This window comes from Streptopelia decaocto (assembly GCF_964273445.1).
Source record: "Streptopelia decaocto genome assembly, chromosome: Z".
NCBI lineage: Eukaryota > Metazoa > Chordata > Aves > Columbiformes > Columbidae > Streptopelia > Streptopelia decaocto.
The window spans coordinates 28,060,052-28,078,262 of NC_138657.1; the positions used below are offsets into that span (position 1 = coordinate 28,060,052).

The window sequence follows — 18,211 nt, forward strand, 5'->3', positions numbered from 1 at the left end:
CTTCCTCCGGTGCTGCTGTGGAGGGAGCAGCCCCAGAGGTGGTATGGGATTGCGATTTTTGTCAGTGGTGAAAGTGCCCTGTGGGGAGAGAGTGTAGGCAGGGAAGAAGGATTTCCATCTGCAGGCTGGAGCTCCGGATACAATTGTACCTGCTGTGAAAGAGCTTGTTATACTTTCTCACTGTAAGGGCTCCATCTGGTGCCCTAGGTGTCTTTAAATGGAAATTTACGTTTACTGTCAGAACTGAAGTCTACGCTCAATGAGCAGTCTGATGGTCTTACCAGTCACAACAAAAGCTGAAAGCCTTTCCTGCATCTTGCACCCTGAAATGTAAGGGGCAGGGAACGAGAGTGAAATGGAGGGGAACGGACTGGGCAGGTTCAGAATCTGTCCCCATCATAGCAGGGAGCAGTAATGAAGACCCCTTAAAATTCTCTGTCTTAGGGTAGGATTTTGCTCATAACCGAGAGTAAGCAAGGTGACGTAGCAAGGAGACGGAGCTCTTGCTCCAGCAACCCTGATGTTGGTTAGTAAACAGTGGTGTGACTTACAACTCAGCCTCTTAAATTCATGCTAGAGACTTGCTGGCAGTGCTTTGTGTTTACTATGTAGAGTCCTCACTTGCTCATCAGGACAAGCATGCCCTACATTGATGTCAAATTTGAAAATGGTGTGTGCAGAGATCATCGCAGTAGTCAAGCCTTGAATTAGGAAACACTTCGGTAGCTATTCTGGCTACTGCCTTGGTAAGTCGTGGTCCTGGCAGCTGCTAAGGAGAAGAAATGCACTGACAAATGGCTGCAATTTGGGATTTAATAACCCTTCCCAGCTGAGAAACCTGTTTTACAAGTTATCCCATGCATCCTTCCTAACTCCTTTTTTGTTTTCTAACTGTCTAGCTGCTTCACTCTAATCTGGATCAGTCTTTACAACCAAAATAATTCCTGACTGTGCATAAAAGCAAGGTGCTTGGTTGCATGTCTATTAAAATATGGGTGTTGGTTTTTAACATACTCCAAAGCAAGTCTGAAAATGCTTGTGTTTGCTGTTGCACCAGAGGACTAGAGTGGCTAGAGGAAATTTTCCATATTGAGGAAGCCTGGGGAGGCTTTCTCTTAACCCTGTAGCTCCTGCTTTTATAGTGCTGCTTCGGCCTTTGATCTCCACACTCTTAATTGGCTCACGGGGAGGTTATTTACCGTCGACAAGAAAAGTACCTTGAACTTGTCATTTTAATAAACTTGTTATTTGCCAGCTTCTCTAGAGGCATCCCAGATGGAAATAAACATCTTTCATTTTGTTTTATAAATAAATTTTAAAAATGGTTTCCTAGACAACCTTGATGAAATGTCAACTTCTTCTCAAGTCTAAACCCACACCATAGGTATTGTTATCTCCATCCCTGCTGGGTAATTTGTACACTGCAATAGTTTGTTTGGAAACATGCCTGTTGTTCTTTAAAATGTACTTAATGCTAGATTAGAGAACATAAGACTTTTCTTTTTTTTTGTCTCCAGTTTCCACCAGCTCATTTCTAAACCATTTAAAATAAAGAGCTTGAGCATGTGTGGTATTTAAAAAACCTTTCACATGATGTTTTTAAAACAGATCAATTTCAGCATTAAAGTGTTAGGAATTCAGCCAAGGAAAATTCAACTCAGGATTGTATAGCTATAATGATAATGTATTATACCCGTCTTCCTTGAAAATGATTGTAACAGTAGAGTTGAACCTAGTGAATTACATAATTTAGGAGCGTTTGCCAGAATGCTGTTTTAGGGGGATTACTGTAGTCTTTCTTTAACAAAAGCAAGGGGGAAGATGGATCGTATTATGAAATACTTAAATGAGAGGGAACAGTCTTCACAAATTATCTAAGATAACTCATTTAAATAGAACAGAAGGTCATGTGTGTGCATGCCAGTTAGCACACTTAACTACTTGGCAGAGTGTAGGGAGAGTACAAGAGGGAGATTTTTGCTTTTTCTCTCCTCTAGCCTGAATTAAAAATGTATTGGCTGCTCATTGCTGACATCAAAACATTTCCAGCTAGCCTGAAGTTACTATTTGATTATGCTTTTAACGTTTAAAAAATTAACAGCATGACCTGTCTAATATAAATAATGAAAGGCCCAGAAAAGTAAAAGCTACTGCTGCTTCTCTTGGCAAAGCTCTAGGATGTTCACGAGTTGTAATGCATCTAAAAATCTGGCAGAAATGACTATGTGCTTTATTTTTTCAGCCTTCAAAGTAGGTGTTGTACATACAATGTGCTATTATATACTGATGTAACTGCTTTAAGGCTGACTGCAGGATCTGTGTTCCCACCACTCCTGCATCCATTCCACTTACTAGAGTTGTCGTATTTGAAAAATGAGACTGGGGACAATTATTTTGCACCAGGCTGAGGTCCAGATTCTGGGTAGTATGCAGTAGGCATCTGAAGTTCAGTACATATGTACCTTCCTGTGATTTCTTTATCTGCCTTGTGACTTTCCTGAGATCAAAGTGTGTGCCTCAAATCTGGCATCTGCTAGAGTGCTTTCCTGAATAGGAAATGGGATAATTTCCTGAACAAGGGTCTTGGGAACATGAGTGAGTGTAGATGAGGAGAGGCGGATATAATAGGCTTGAATGTTATTTGGGCAGAGAGGAAAACAGTAGAGCTCAAAGATTTCATTCTGGAACATATTTTTATAGATGGCTGAGATTATGATTTGCTTCAGAATCAGCATGCACTGGAATTTGCAAATATTTAATAGCACCCAGCCATGTTTTATCTACCTGCCCAATTAAGAGACTAGTTGGATAATGAATTCTCTTTTCACTGGGTGCTTAGCAGTGGCACTGGCTCCCTAAAGCACGTAGGGTACTGGAAAAGGATAAAATACTTTGAGTCTTAAGAAGCCACACAAAATCTGACAGGGGAAGAGATGAGTGAATTGCCAGTCTCTTAGTTAATACCTGAGAAAAACGTGAACATGCTTGTGCTTATTTGAAGCAATGGGGATGTGGAGTGAATTCTATTGAATTTTAGGGTGCTGCTTGTAATTATTGTAGCCTCCTGAAAACTACCTCTTTTCCCATCACTTTTCCACTGATCAAGTCAGGAACAAATAGGATTAAAAATGGGGGAAGGGAGGGAATAAATCAGAAAGTGTAGAAAGAGATCATCAGCTCTATTCGTGAATTATTCAGTTAAAACAATAATTTGCTCTGTTTTCTTATCGTCTCCTGGGTCATCGCTGCAGCAAAACAACTATAAAATCCTTTAGAGACAAACAGGCAGAAGGAAAGAAAATGAAAGTGTTTTTCCCTGGAGGGTTGATACATATGGATAGTTTGGAAGGGAACAGAAATGTGAAAACTCAAAACTGATGCCTTTGCCATGAATATAGCCTATGTGAGATGTAACGAAAACTGAAAATGTGCTGCACTGGGGCACAGTACCTGACTGAAAGCAGCTAAATGGATTGTCTCCTGGGACTGTCTTCAGACATGATCTTTGTGGTTTTAAAGCAACAAAAAGAAGGCTAATTAGTGCTATGTTATATCCTTCTGGTCAAAATGAAGAATTACATAGGGAATGTAAATCCCTGGAGAAAGTTGTTAGGACCTGTCACATGAAAACTGAATCCACTTAGCTATCCCCGCAGAAGGCAATGCTTAAAGCCTGATCATTACTGCTTTAACATGGAAAATCTGGGAGGCGTAGGTGTGTGTATTTTTTACCTCCTAACCTCTGTTCCTAGTACTGACGAGATTTTTATAACCCCTGTGGCTTGAGCCACTGCAGGAAAGTGTTTGCATTCAGCTTGGCTCAGTGCCGCACAGTCCATTTTAATCACCGTGCAAAGTGAAAGGATAACAGTTTTACTGTGGTGCTCAGTCTGAAAAGAAGGCTCTAAGCAAAAGCCGGTTATTCTTCAGAGGGATTTCGTGATTCTTGCAGATATTTTTTAACAAAGTATAAAGCATACTGACACAGGCCTTTAATGGCTATCATAAAACATTCCCTCTTTAGTGTTTTCTTACTATGCTAAAAACTAATCGAATTACCTTGTGTGCTCTGTTTAAATTCAGTCGCTATGAAAATGTAATTAGTGTTAATATTCTGGAGATACGTTGGATGTTGGGAATTTTCTGTGTGCATCCATCATCAGCTTCTGAAGAAGGCTCGTGGAGCGCCGCTGCTTTTCCGTGTGCCATGGCACGCCGCTGAGTCAAAGCCCGTAATGCAGGCTGGCGGCCAGCCCTGCTCCCTCCCTTCCATGGTGGTGAGCCCACAATTAAATTGCTGCATTGAATGCTCTGGCTGGTTGAGCTTTTTCTCTTATGCTGTGATTGCATGCTCTCCCTCGCTCTTTCTCACTACTTAACTCGCAATACCCTCCTCTCTGTTTCTGTTTCTGTTTTGCTAGAGCTGCTCAAACTGTTTCAGGTCTCTGCCGAAGGAATTAGCATGAAAGATCAGTAACTGGAACCCCAAATAAATATTTGAGGGGAGATGTAGTTCTGCTTTTCCTTGGCACTGCTCTGTTCCTCAGATTTCCAAAGATGATTTTATTTACCCTCCTTCTGAATTGCTCTAACTCTGGGGCCTTTGATCCCTCCCTTTCAGTTGTCTGATTTTGGCTAAAGTAACATTTAGGGGTTTACGTGCTGTGATGACCAACATGCATATTTGACCTGGATTTTGGCATTTCAGACAACTTTCAGTTGTCTGATTTTGGGTAAAGTAACATTTAGGGGTTTGCGTGCTATGATGACCAATATGCATATTTGACCTGGATTTGGCATTTATTTTCTAAAACAGCAATAGCAAGGTTTTGTCTGTCTGGTAGCATTTCCACACTTAGGCTGTTGTTATCCAGGAGTGCTTATCTTTTCTAGGATCATTAGGGACAGGATTCCTTCGCAGCCTGCATGTGCTCTGAGGCTCGCCCGATGTATTATGTATGCCAGTTGCAATTTGTGACTTAACACCTTCTTGCAAATTTTTTCACTCCGTTCAAATTGCCCGCTGTGTGCTGAAGCATCTGTTCTTAGTTTGGGGTCTGTTCAAAGGGGAGGAGATTGAAGCACAGGGGTGGTGAATGGACAATGGATCAGGTGAATTGCTCTGTGGGTTAAAGGGGAGGATGTTTGACAATGCCTGGGTAGTGTTACCATCAATTAATTAAATATTTACGAGCTGGCAGATGTGGATGAGAGCAGACTTGATGGTAAATGTAATCTGTGAACTTTCAAGCTTCTGTAAACCTATCAGAAGTGTTTTAACTCCTTTTGCTGCCCATCTGTTTCTTTTTCTTTTGTTCCCTGCTGAAACCAGGTCCTTTGTTCAAACTGTTTTGCTTACCAAAGGGTGCTTGTTATTCTTGCCACACTCCTTGATTTCACTACCTTCGTGTGCCTGTGCTAAGATATACTTTAACCTAAACCTGTCTTTCCTTTTTTCCTCACAGCTGTGCTCCTCTACTGCTTCACTGCTTGTACTTAAGCTGCATCAGTTCTTCTCTCCATCCTTTGACCCTCACGGTGTCAGTAGTCATTAGGCCTTATGTGTGTTATGTCCCTCAGCCAGTGATTATTGGAGAAGCTGTATTTTAAAGGATTTATTGCAAAACTCCATCTGCGAAAGGCTAGACAGCAGCCCTCACTGTTCCTTCAAACACCTGCTTTTCTTGTCACCACCATGCACCTGTACACCAGGAGGGGCCGGAGAAATAACAGTACATGCTGATAGGATTATACGTCAAAATTGCTAGGTATCTCCAACTTCTGCTGTGTGGCCTGCTTAGCTTTTCTCACAAATTGATAAAAAGCATGTTGAAATACATGACTGGAATTAACATGTACAACTGTAGTGCTTTATTGTTCATTTTATCACCCATTTTATAACACCTAGAATCCGATGCTTTTAATTAGCTTAGATTAAATATCGCAGTGGTACTACCAGGACAAGCAGATCGCTAGTGTAAACAGTTACATGGATGTTTTTAAAGAAATTACACATGCATATACATAATGTATGTACATGCCCGTACTTCTATTCACACAAAACTTTCAAGAACACTGTGTTTCAAAGACCAACTGCTGACCCTACACATTCTCTTTACTCTGGACCTCTTTATGGCTGTCTCGTTGCTCTTGCAGCAGCACTGCACATCTAGACTTTGATGGGTTTTATGATGCTCTTATCCGCTAATTAACATCATTAATTTTGCAATTAGTGAAGTTAATTAGTGGGTAAAAATGCTATATAAAACTTCAAAGTTTGCATTTTAATCATAGTTTGCATTAAAAATAATTATCACACGCTTGACTACTAAACTCAGTCCAGTTAGCTCAGACAGGGTCATATGATTCTAAAACTAGCTTTGTTCTGTGTCTTTGCTAGCTAGTTAGTAGTGTTTTTACCTAACAATTACTGAGATTTTCTCTAGTATCTCAAAATGCAGCTAAAGGGAACAGGCAGCAAATGAGTGGAAAAAAAAAATGATATGGTATGGCAGAGTAGAAGTTGGGTTTCAATTTGGGTAAGTAGAAAAACAAACTGGAAAATGGGGAGGTGTAAACGTTAAAAAAGTGTGCCATGACTGGTGGTATATGTGGAAACAATACTTGGCTACCAGCCTGCCCTCCTTTGCTGAGCCAATTTGGAATGATGCGCTTGGGGCTGTGCTGCTTGGCTGTGCCAGCCTGATCGCGGCCGACTGCGTACAGCTGGGGAAAGGCATGGTAAGGAAAACCCGCTTGCCTAAGGACAGCAAAGGGACGATGTTGGCAGATTAAAGCAAAGAGCGCAAAATCCGTGAGGCTGGAATGGGTACAAGGATAAAGCAATAGCAATAATTGTCACGTAGTAATGGTAATAACAACAAAAAGCTGTAGTAGCGGTGTAGGTGTGGGTGACCTCAGGAGCACAACCGCTGTGCAGACACTCCATATGGCTTGTCTGTAAAGTAGCCCACAGCATTTCAAACCCATCTCCCTCAGTTTAATAAAAGCGATGTACCTGTGCCTATGTATATGTATATGTATATGTATATGTATATGTATATGTATATGTATATGTATATGTATATGTATATGTATATGTATATGTATATGTATATGTATATGTATATGTATATGTATATGTAAACAAATGCATTTTTTTAGACAGATGGGTGTTGTCTTTTAGTTAGAGCCATGCAGAAGACTTGGGGTGTGTGAGCTCTGGGTTACAGTTTTTCTTCCTGGGCTCGGTGGGCTGTGCTGGACAGCCCCTTACTCTCACCCACGTGTTCCTTACACCCTGTCCTGTCACGTCTCTGGTGGGACTTGTCCCACCTCATGCTACTCATTACTCACCAGAGCAGTCTTGGTCTCATCCCTGGAGTGTCGGAAGTTGCCACACTGCTTTTTTTAAATTTTTTTTTCCACGTTTCTGATTTAAGCATATGGTTTTATTTTAGAGAGCTAAGTGCTCCAAGCCCAAGCCTGGCATGGTGCCAGAGTCCAAGCTCCAGTGCTGGTATGTCCATCTATAACATGGGCCCCAGCCAACCAAGCGGCATTACTGCCTGGTCGTTTCCCTGCAATGCATATTGTATCAGTTTTTATAGTTTCTTTTATACTTTCAACAGACTTTATAACACCAATAATGTCATTCAGATAATTATACTGTAATTGACCTTAGCATTGAGCATCCTTGGCTTTTACTGCAGTTTGCTTAATACTTCAGGATGGTCAATTATCTTGTAATTCCCACTTTGTTGGGAATTATTGTTTTAATTATTGCACTCCAAATACATCATTTTGGTGTAATAGTAAGGGTACGCTGGGGAATGATCATATTCATGAATGCTTTAAAGAGTTACCAGCTTTATCATGTGGGAGGGCTTTTCATCCTGTCATCTCTAGTCATTACTTTTAACACTGATTTCATTTAATTATCAGTTAGTCTGCTCAGGCCAGGTCTTCATCTGCGGGAGCTAACATATGGGGACCTGGGGCTTGCAGGATTTGAGAGCAGTTGGATGGTTGCACAATCAGACCATGTTGTTTTCTTTTTTGCCATGTTACAGCATGAGTCATCTATGTTAATGCAAGTAACTTCAAGTGGAATTTCGGAGTAAAATGGTGAAATAGGTTTTTTTTCCTTTTCTGAGCAATTTGAGGTAGTAATTATCTCAAATAGATAACGAGCATGCTGATGTTTGCCCTGTTACCAGTGAGAATTTTATGGTTATGCAAGCAGCTTATATAGCCCTCTCTATGTTCATTTAATTTGTGCCAGTGCGACACAGGTGCCAGGAGGAGTGCTCTGCCAGTCTCAGGGAGAAAGCTGAGTGGTCCATGTGGTGGGAGATCTTTTCACTTAGGACTGCCCAAAACAGAGACTGAAGCATAACGTGCCATGCTTTACAGCCTAATGCAAAAGATAATATGGGCCCAGCACTAGAAACACACTGTTCCACTTCTTAAGCAAATTATGTGAACAGGACAGTGTGCTCAGCCTTTCTTTAAATGTATATGTTCAGAGTTTTTTGACAGCATTTTGTGGTGTATTTAGCATGAACAAAAACGTCCTACCTAAGCAGAATATGAAAAAAATGGTGTGTTTTGCTAAACCAGAAACTAAATTTAACCTACCTTCACTAAAGAATATTTTTCCTGTGTCTGATTTAGTTATTATGTGTGAGCAAACCCAGTGTTGTTTAGTAGGAAAATGCTACTATCTAGTAATTAACACATTTATTGAAAAAAACAGCAGTGTGAAAAGACTTTATTTCTCTATAAATTTTAATAGTTACTAAAATGAGGATTCTGGCCCATTAAGTTACAGCCTGCCAAGTCATAATGCTGAATCACTTCATTTCTCTAAGTAGCTGTCCTATTCTAGCATCTTAAAGGCAGCTGTTAGGAGATCACCAATGTTTTAATCAAGGAACAGAGAAGAGTCTGACAGCCGAACAGTGCACTTCAATGGAGGTTTTCTTCCACAGTGTGCAACTCTAAGGACCTCTTTTGGAGTACTGTAGACTTGCACACTCAGGTGCCAAGGTGTGGATGTGTATAGGATTATATGTAGGAATTTTATGTCAGTGCAAACCAGGAGGTCATTGTTACATCCCAGTATTTCTTACAGAAGTTAGATCATTACAAGTGTTTATAAGCACAAAAGCTATTGCATAAATAGTGGCAACTCAGTATGGGTAGTAATGTTGTCCCTCACACACTGAGAATAGTAGGTGTTAGGTCCATAGGACAATCTAGGCCATAGCTCCTTGTCCTAACTACATTACGTGTCTTTATGACGTAGCATAAGTAATAAATTTAGATCTGTCGGCACCAGTACCAGAGAACCAATGAGTCAGAAATCTTTAGGTGAAAGATGCATTACATGTTGAAGGGAAAAGAAGCTGGTACTGCAGGGGTTTTGATTGACTGGCTTCATGCAAGGAAAGGCATAGGACAGTTAAAATTCAGGATGTTTTGATTTGTTCTGTACCAATTGATTCTTGAGGCAAAATAATGTTAGTCCTAGTACACTGGCCAAATTCCAGCTTGGGAAATGAGATTCTGCCTGCTGTCAGTAGCTGGGTTGTCTGTGTTTTTCTGCTAACATCAGGTGAGATACTGCAGCAAGATCTTTTCATACGAGTACCAGGTCTGATCCAGCTTTGAAGCAATGAAGCCATTAAGCAGTGTGCATTGCCCCAGTGCCCGATGTGCTCATCCTTTATGTGCTAGTGGTAATTAGCTACGTTATCATTCTGGTAGGGAGCTTTAATTTATTACTTTATTAAGCAGTGAAATCAAAGATGAAAATTATATCTATAGCACATAGCTAACTAGATTGTGAAAAATGAAACTATATGTTTTCAAATTCATGAAAATAAATATTTCTATTTAAATAAGTGCAGTAGTTTACTTTAATTCGTTAGACACCACTCTAATTCGTAGTTTAGTAGTGATTATTTTTGCCTTCTGTAGGGTGAAGTTGAGAAATAATGAATTGAATTCACATTACAAGCTACTGACTCTTAAATTGTAAATGAATATAAATGTAATAGGAGCATGCTATTAAAATCTTCTGCAAAATACTATGCTCTCTCATTGCAGTACACAAATACATTTTTTAAGCCATCAGTTCATTTGATGTTGTATTTCTGCTTGCCCTTTATTTTAATGGCTTCCGTGCCTACTGCCACTGCTGTCTCCAAATGTCTTAACATGTGTTGCCTCTTCAGAGGAAAAAATAACATTTTTGATTTTTGTCATTTACTATAATAGTTGAATAATGATTTGCTTTAAAGCTAAATCAGTGAACTTATTTTAAGATATATTTGCTCAGTATAGGAAATCTTTGTCTACCTGTTTTATACCATTGGGGGGAGAGGGAGATGTGGGCAGGCAGACAAATGGGAAAGGCACAGGCTGTGTTCAGCACTTTGTTCTAAAATTTTTATTTCCACTGGGTGTATTTAGAGGGTAGTTAGCAACCAGTTATCCAATCAAAAAAGATGGAAGATTTTTGCAAATTCCAGCATTCATTAATGTGAGCTACTGTTGACAAGAACTGGGAATTTTAGAGAAGTGGAAAGGAGGACCTGAGTGTCCCAACAAGGAGCAATGTGCCTTCACGTCACTTGGGCAACAACCACAGTTTAACTTCTGGTAAGTGTTCTTAATCCTTACCAGAAGTTTGTGGTGTAGTAAGCTAAGGAAAAGAAGAAATTCAGTAATAGTGACAGAGCAGAAGTTGCACAATGTAGATGCTAATTTAATGGTTTGTGTTCCTGGTAGAAGCTGTGAAAAGTGGCTAGGGAGGTATGCAGAGAAAACCCCAAAATCAAATTGCCATGTTGCGCAGTTTTATGTGGAGCAACAGCTGTCCGTAGTGCATGGAGGAAGAAAGCCAAAACCAGTGTTCCTGCATGAATGGGAGGATCTAAAATCTGGCAGTAAGGACCTCTTCAGTTGTTTTTCCTCCCACCCCCTTATAGAAGGAGGACAGAGAGATGGCAACAGTCAGCAGGATTTCAACTGAAAATTACTTTCATCTTCATTCCTGTCAGCTCCAATTCTGCAAAATGCCTGAACACATCCTTACTTATGTACGTTTAAATGTTGACTTCAGTGTGAGATAAAGTTTAGTGCATGCTTTCATGTGTTCTTGAACTAGGGCCAAAAGCTGCTGCTGCTAAAGTGAGTCCTAGAGGGAACTTTGCATCTTTCATTACTTCTTTTTTTGTATACCAAGACACAGGCTCCACCAAGCTCTTCAAATGTGGTAGGAGTTGATAAATGTTGCCTGCCTTGTTTAAAGGAGTAAAGCAGAATTGTTGGATGACAATGCATGAAGTTCATGTTCACTGCCTTGCTCTCCTGTCCCATATGCGTGCTCTTTAATCACCATTACTAAACAAGGGCTGAAGTATGGCAAGAGACTCACTGACCCACTGTATTGTTTTTCCATCTACTGTAGGCACAGCCTGTGATTGTAAACAGCACCAAAATAAAAGGAGTTTAGGTGTTTTACCCTGTTCTTTCCTGCTGCAAGACTGTTCAGAAGCTCACTTCTTTCTTTGCTAGAAATCTTCATTCGAATGTTTGCTGAAGCGTGACTTACCTTGAGCCACTTTGTTCTTCTTGATTTACAAGGGCAAACATACACACATACACACCCATCCTCTTCTTCTGGGAGTGTTGATTTAACCTTGCATATTTGTAGAGGAAACAAGCCAAAGCCAGGCCACTGCACAGTGTTCATTAAATAGTCCAAAGCAGCTCTACATTCATACCATTGACACTGCGGATAGCATCTATGATCTGTCGGGTGATCACCTTTATCGGTATATCTTGCAATGCGTTGTGCACTTTTAATACCAGACACTTGCTGAATAGCTATCACAGATTAAAACTCAAAGCTCTATCTGTAGGAACAACTCCAAACCATACTATCAAGTTAGGTTGTACTGAGGGTTAGTGACAAATGAACCACTGTTTTGAATGTGCATCTGACGATGTTTTCTCCTTCTCTTTTCTGACTGCAGAGCTCTTCTGTATCTCCCTCAGCCAGTTTCAGAACAGCAGAAAAGCACAGAAATTCAACAGATTATTCTTCAGATAGTAAAAAACAGAAAACAGAAGAGAAGGAAATAGCAGCTCGTTATGTGAGTAAATTCCTGTATTATGCTTTGTCAAACTTAAGTGTGGTTTCACCTGATTCCTGATGCACAACTCATTTTAAAATTGATGGTCAGATTTTTAACTGGTTCTTGCTGCTTGCCTCTAGCATCTATGCAAGGTGGAAAGTTTCAGTGTGTAGGACTGATAGTGTTTTTAGCAATGTAAATACAGCTGACAGGTGAATGAAGGGGACTGCACATCCGCTAGGCTGGGACTTGGTAGATCTACACTCTAGCTTGGCTCCACTTCTCAGTGCACTGCCACTTTGGATGAGGATTTTCATCCTGTGTCCTTGTTCACCCATGTGAAAACAGGGAAGAATACTATATGTGTGGCAAACTGTTAAGGAGGAGCCCTATAGGTGACTTAAATATTATAATTTTAATACCACATAAAGCTTGGTAAAAGTAAATGCTATGTTGCATAGTTGTGAGCAGCCTTGCATTTTATTGGTTTATTTTTTCTTAGTACTTAAGAGATGTTGAGATATTAAATAAATGTTCTTAACACATAATGATTTGTCATTGCAGGACAGTGATGCTGAAAAGAGTGATGACAACTTGGTAGTTGATGTTTCCAATGAGGTATACACAATAGTGGATTTTGTACCTTACAGTGGGGATTTGAGGGTTGTCTTCAGTCATTTCTGTGCATATTTGGTATATGAATAAGATTACAACCTTGGCCTTCATAAAGTAGCTTGAAATGCCTGAAGGAATCTAATCTGGGGTCTTTCTTTAGAATGCAAATCAGTTCTGTGACACTTATTTCCACAAAGGAACTTTTTGTTTCTTGTATGAACCGAAGTCTGCTTGAGACATTTGAAGCCAGCCCAGAACAGCAGATAGGATGCAGCTTGTAACAGTGTCCGTGTTTTCTTTCACTCTGGCCGTGACTTCATTTGTGAACTTTATCAGGTCTATCAAATGCCTCAAACCTTTTCAATCGGTCACCTGACAAAGCAGATTTACTTCCCTATTTCAGTATTCACAGATTTTTAGCATTATTTTTCATGGTTAATGGCATCAAACTTTAAGACTTCCTTTAGAAAAAAAAGAAGTTGGAAGTTGTCTTTCGTTGTCCTTCTTGATTTTACAATTTTATCAGCTAAATCAACTACAGACTGAACGAAGATGTCTTCATTCCAAAGTGAGAACTGCTCAAGACAAGCACTAGTGGCTAGTATGAAGTTTTTATACTAACCCTCATTACTGATGTTTAGGATCCTTCCTCTCCCCGGGGGAGCCCAGCACACTCTCCACGGGAGAATGGCTTGGACAAGACTCGACTGCTGAAGAAAGATGCACCAATTAGTCCAGCGTCTATTGCATCCTCCAGCAGTACTCCTTCCTCCAAATCCAAAGAACTTAGCCTTGTAAGTGCTTCAAAATGCTCCTGACCCATGATCACATGCCGTTACACATGCTTACTGAATTTCTGTCTGGGCACAATTTGGATTTCCATGGTGCTATCAGTAAAGCACTGTGAAGCATCAATTTAAAATTTGTTGAATTTATCTCTTCAAGAAAATTTAATAAAATAATAAGGAGAAAGTCCACAGCCTTTTTTTGGGATAGAAAGAGGTTATTTCACTGGTGGTGTGGATAGATGATAGATGTGCTGTGCTGAGAGATGTTTTTCTCCTCCCCCATATGAAAAACTGTCATTCTGAGAATAAATAAGAGTACACAGGGGTTCCTTGAGCTGTTTTCCTGTACTGTGGTTTATAGCAAATTCAGTTCCCTGCTTGGATGTGATTTGGTTGTTAGCATTGTTTGAATTACTGGGCCATATACAACAATAATTTTTATTTTCTATCTAAAAAGTAATCTGTCATTTACAAGAGCCTTCCTTGACTTGCATTGCAAATCACAATGCAAAAATTAAAAAAAAAGAGCTGCCTGCAAGTCAGGGGTGTTCTTTCCTTTCCTTTCCTGTTTGTGACCATAGTTAATCACCTTCCTGAGCTGCACAGTAGCTCCCCTCTCGGTTTTTCACAGGTCAGGGTACACGATTATTTAAAGAAATAAAATAAATAAAAAAGAAAGCTTAAAGTGAATGTACTGCTCAGGAGGGGTGATGGAATGACAGGTTCAGGCCGAGAAGTCAGTGGTTTGTCTGATGAACAAGCTTGTCACAAGAGCAGCACTGCACAGTTCCTGATTTTATACCCATCACTGTCGCCATCCTGTGTTTCCAGCACCACATTTGGGCATGAGTTCTTGGGTCAGTTGTAGGGTTTTTTCTGCTCTTCTTGTCCAGCTAGCAGTGGTGTCTCACAGACACTCATAGTCTGAATGGCAGCAGGTCCACCATGAGCAGAATGAGACCACCAACAAATTGCACGTATGCTGGCAATGTAATTGTCAGACAGTGATAATTTTGAGTCATGGACCTCATTTTGAATCATACAAATTTCCCCAGCGAGGAAATCTGTGAAGGCTGTAGTTATTCCCAAAGCCAGTTCATTTTTTTCAGTGTCTCTGCAACTTCTCTTTGTTGCCAGGGACTGTTGAAACCCAATCCCAAAAGCTAAATATCACTAGTTGTGCACACTCTGGTTGTTGTCAGCTCTCTTTCTAACTGCCAGCTGAAAAAGTGAAATAACTAACAATCTGTCTTCCTTTTTCCTTTCTGGTGACTAGAATGAGAAATCTACCACTCCTGTGTCTAAATCAAATACCCCAACTCCACGGACTGATGCTCCAACTCCAGGCAGCAACTCCACTCCCGGACTGAGGCCGGTGCCTGGCAAACCCCCAGGTGTGGACCCGCTAGGTTAGTGTCTGTACATTTTGATGGTGTGAAGTGGTGGCCATTCATCCCTAACCAGGCTCCCTCTAAATCTACAGTGATGAGGCAGTACATTAAAGCTGCTTAAACTGGATGCCAAGATGGTGGTCAGCACTTGTAATACAACTTGTATATTTATATTTATATTTATATTTATATTTATATTTATATTTATATTTATATTTATATTTATATTTATATTTATATTTATATTTATATTTATATTTATATTTATATTTATATTTATATTTATCTATTTTATTGTTGGCCAAACTCATGTTTCATCTGATGGGTCTAGGCTGGCTGTGTGACTTCTCCCTTTTTTCCCCTGAATAGCTTCAGGTTTAAGGACACCTATGGCAGTGCCATGTCCTTATCCTACTCCTTTTGGGATTGTGCCACATGCTGGTATGAATGGGGAGCTGACCAGCCCTGGAGCTGCCTACGCCGGTCTACACAATATTTCCCCTCAAATGAGTGCAGCAGCTGCAGCAGCAGCAGCTGCAGCGGCTTACGGGAGATCTCCAGTGGTAAGTGTTTGCCACTGGGTGCGTTTGGTCTTGAGAACCGTTCATATTAAATGTAAGACCTGTGGAGTTAAATCCAGTTCAGTATTTTTGTAATTTGGGGAGGTTGCTGTAGAGAACGTGAATTAAATAGTCTTTCTTTGTTTATCTCCGTCTTTAATACACCTTTTTGTTTTGCTTGGGGAAAACTACAGGTTGGTTTTGATCCACATCATCACATGCGAGTCCCAGGCATCCCTCCCAATCTCACAGGCATCCCAGGAGGAAAACCGTGAGTATCAGACATCCAACTTTAAAAGTCAGTTGTCTCTTGAAGTTGTGTTTCCTTGCTGGTTGGAATTCCCCTTATTACTGAAAACTATTGTGTGGATAGGATAAATATAGCGATTTGGCAAGGACAGGAGAAACACTGTTTAATTTTGAAGTCGCGTTTTTTAAATAGATTTTGAAGACTAATAGCAGCCAACAAGGACTGGGTAGTATACAGTAAAGGAGACAAAAATAAGTGGAAAAAGTAGCTGAACTTTGAAGTGTTGCATACTGAATCTGACTGGTTGGCCTTACATGGAAATGCAAATTGGAATGGGATCTTGGCTTTCCGTCTCCACTGCACTCTGCTTTTCAGTTTAAAAAAATGATTTCTTTGTTCACAGAAGCCTTGCAATTACTTGCAAACTTATCAGCTGCTGTAAACAGCAGGATGCAGAGAACAGAACACTCAACGTTTTGTTTGATTGAAAATACTAAGAATTATATCATGGTATTCAAATTCATCCTTGATGGAACTGACCATAAAAAGTGACCTGCTGTACCAGGCCTCACTTGATGTGAGCCTTGGAAAAAGAATTACACAAAAGAACTCTCTGTTCACAGCCCTCTTGAGTTAGAGAGAGGCAAAAAATAAAACGATGATGCAAACCATATCGATCCAGATTTTATGTAAGCTTTTTCAAGTTTCACTTCTTGCGTGATGCTTGTGGGCAACTGTGGCCAGCTAATATTGGAGAGTTTGAAGGACAGGGAATGTCTTTGCCATTCCTTATGTATGAACTTGTTTGTGAAGGAGTGGTTGGGGGGGTCATCACACACTTGCATGCATGCGAGTAAATGCATACGCTTACCTGCTGGTGCGCTTGTGGACATGCAGAATTAATAACATATCAAGGTGACAAGCAGTCAGTCCTAGTGCCTGTAACTCCTCTTACACATAATGTGTCACGCAATTCATAAACCATTTCCATCTCTCTTAGGCATCACACACTAGTTACCACCTCAAGTTGACTTTCCTACTAGTTTCGGCGCACCTGTAGCTGGCTGCATAAGGAGAGTCTGGAAATTGGTGTGCAGCAGTTTCTAGACCAGCTGTTTGTGTTAAAGTTTCTGTGGGGCATGGATCTTCATCCTGCATATGCAGCAGGCACTTCGAAATGCTTTGATGTAATGTTCAAATGTTCTCTGGGTTCAAGGTCATCCTTGGTGGAGTCGGTCGCCCAGAAGGAAAGGTGACCAGCTCTCCCAGGCTTTGCTTGCTGTGGTCTGAGAAACAGCAATACCAGGGGCACAGGGATGTCCCTGCTTATGTCTCACTCGAGTTAGAGATGGAGGGAATAAAACAGGAGGCAAACTGACATCAAACTGCTTCAATTCTGGTCCATCTCCAAGGTTTTTGAATATTGTTGACGTATTGGTGACTCTTCTAAACATTTAAATATAACTGTCATTTGTCTGCCATAGGGCCTGAAACTTTTAAAATCTGTGGTGGTTTTAGCATGATTGCATTAATTTTTCTTCCTCCGAAGAGCGTTATTTTTCACAGCTGTCATTCAGGATTGTTGCTTTCTTATTTACTCTTCCATTTCCTTTAGAGCAAAAGTTGTGTAAATTCTCCTCACTGTTGATTGTTGGTTGAAATGGAGGAGACAGCATGTGGCACATCAGGGATCTGGCCCCTAATAACTCTCTTTTCACTTTGGAGATGTATTGAAATGCTGAGGATTGTACAATATATAAATAGAGAAGGTAGCTAATGTGAAAAGAAGAAAAAAAATGCTCGCCAGGTGTTCATAGTGTCAGATATTTGTAAGATATTTAGAGTACTTCAAATAAGCAACATGCAGTGTTAGTTCTCAGAGTGAAAAAAAAGCCCACTTTACCACAAATGAAACCAAACAACAAAGCAACAGTTTAATCACATGTGTTGATACGGAGTAATGAATAGAGTGTGAATAATGTAGTCACAGATCACTCCAGATCTAAGCTTTATTTCCCTGTGTAATTTATAAGCATGCTAAAAATCACTTTGGCTGATATACTCTCCGTGCTCAACATGGCTCTGCAGAGAGTGACGGCATACAGAAGTCAGAAAAAAAGTTATAATGAAGTTCCACTTGTTTTGTTAGAGATACAGGTGACCATCAGCTGCTTTTTTCAGTACCTTACTGCAGTGAACAGGAATTAGAGAGATAACAAGGAAGATATTTCAGATTTCTGCAATGATAATCCAACTGTAATTCTACTGATACAGACAGCTTGCTGCTTCTGACAGCCACAGAAATCTGTCCTACCCTTTCCTGAATGTGTTTAACGTCAAAAAATGGAGAATGATGATATGATCTGTCACTCAGATCTGCCAGAACAAGAAACAGAGCACAGGATGAGAAGAGTGTGTAAAGCCGTGGGAATAGGGCAGAAAGGTGAAAATGCAGTTG

The 18,211-nt window shown here is 40.3% G+C and overlaps 1 protein-coding gene across 3 annotated transcripts in view; it reads left to right on the top strand.

The window, feature by feature from the left end:
* LOC309451023 (transducin-like enhancer protein 4) overlaps window positions 1–18,211 on the top strand; it is a 100,206-nt gene that overhangs the window by 72,705 nt on the left and 9,290 nt on the right. For 2 of the 3 annotated variants that reach the window (XM_082074389.1, XM_082074390.1), the window contains exons 9-14: window positions 12,048–12,167; window positions 12,714–12,767; window positions 13,406–13,558; window positions 14,829–14,961; window positions 15,313–15,506; window positions 15,698–15,774. In XM_082074389.1, coding sequence (XP_081930515.1) covers window positions 12,048–12,167; window positions 12,714–12,767; window positions 13,406–13,558; window positions 14,829–14,961; window positions 15,313–15,506; window positions 15,698–15,774 — 731 coding nt within the window. The remainder of the gene's footprint in view (window positions 1–12,047; window positions 12,168–12,713; window positions 12,768–13,405; window positions 13,559–14,828; window positions 14,962–15,312; window positions 15,507–15,697; window positions 15,775–18,211) is intronic. The other variant, XM_082074391.1, reaches the window with a different exon arrangement.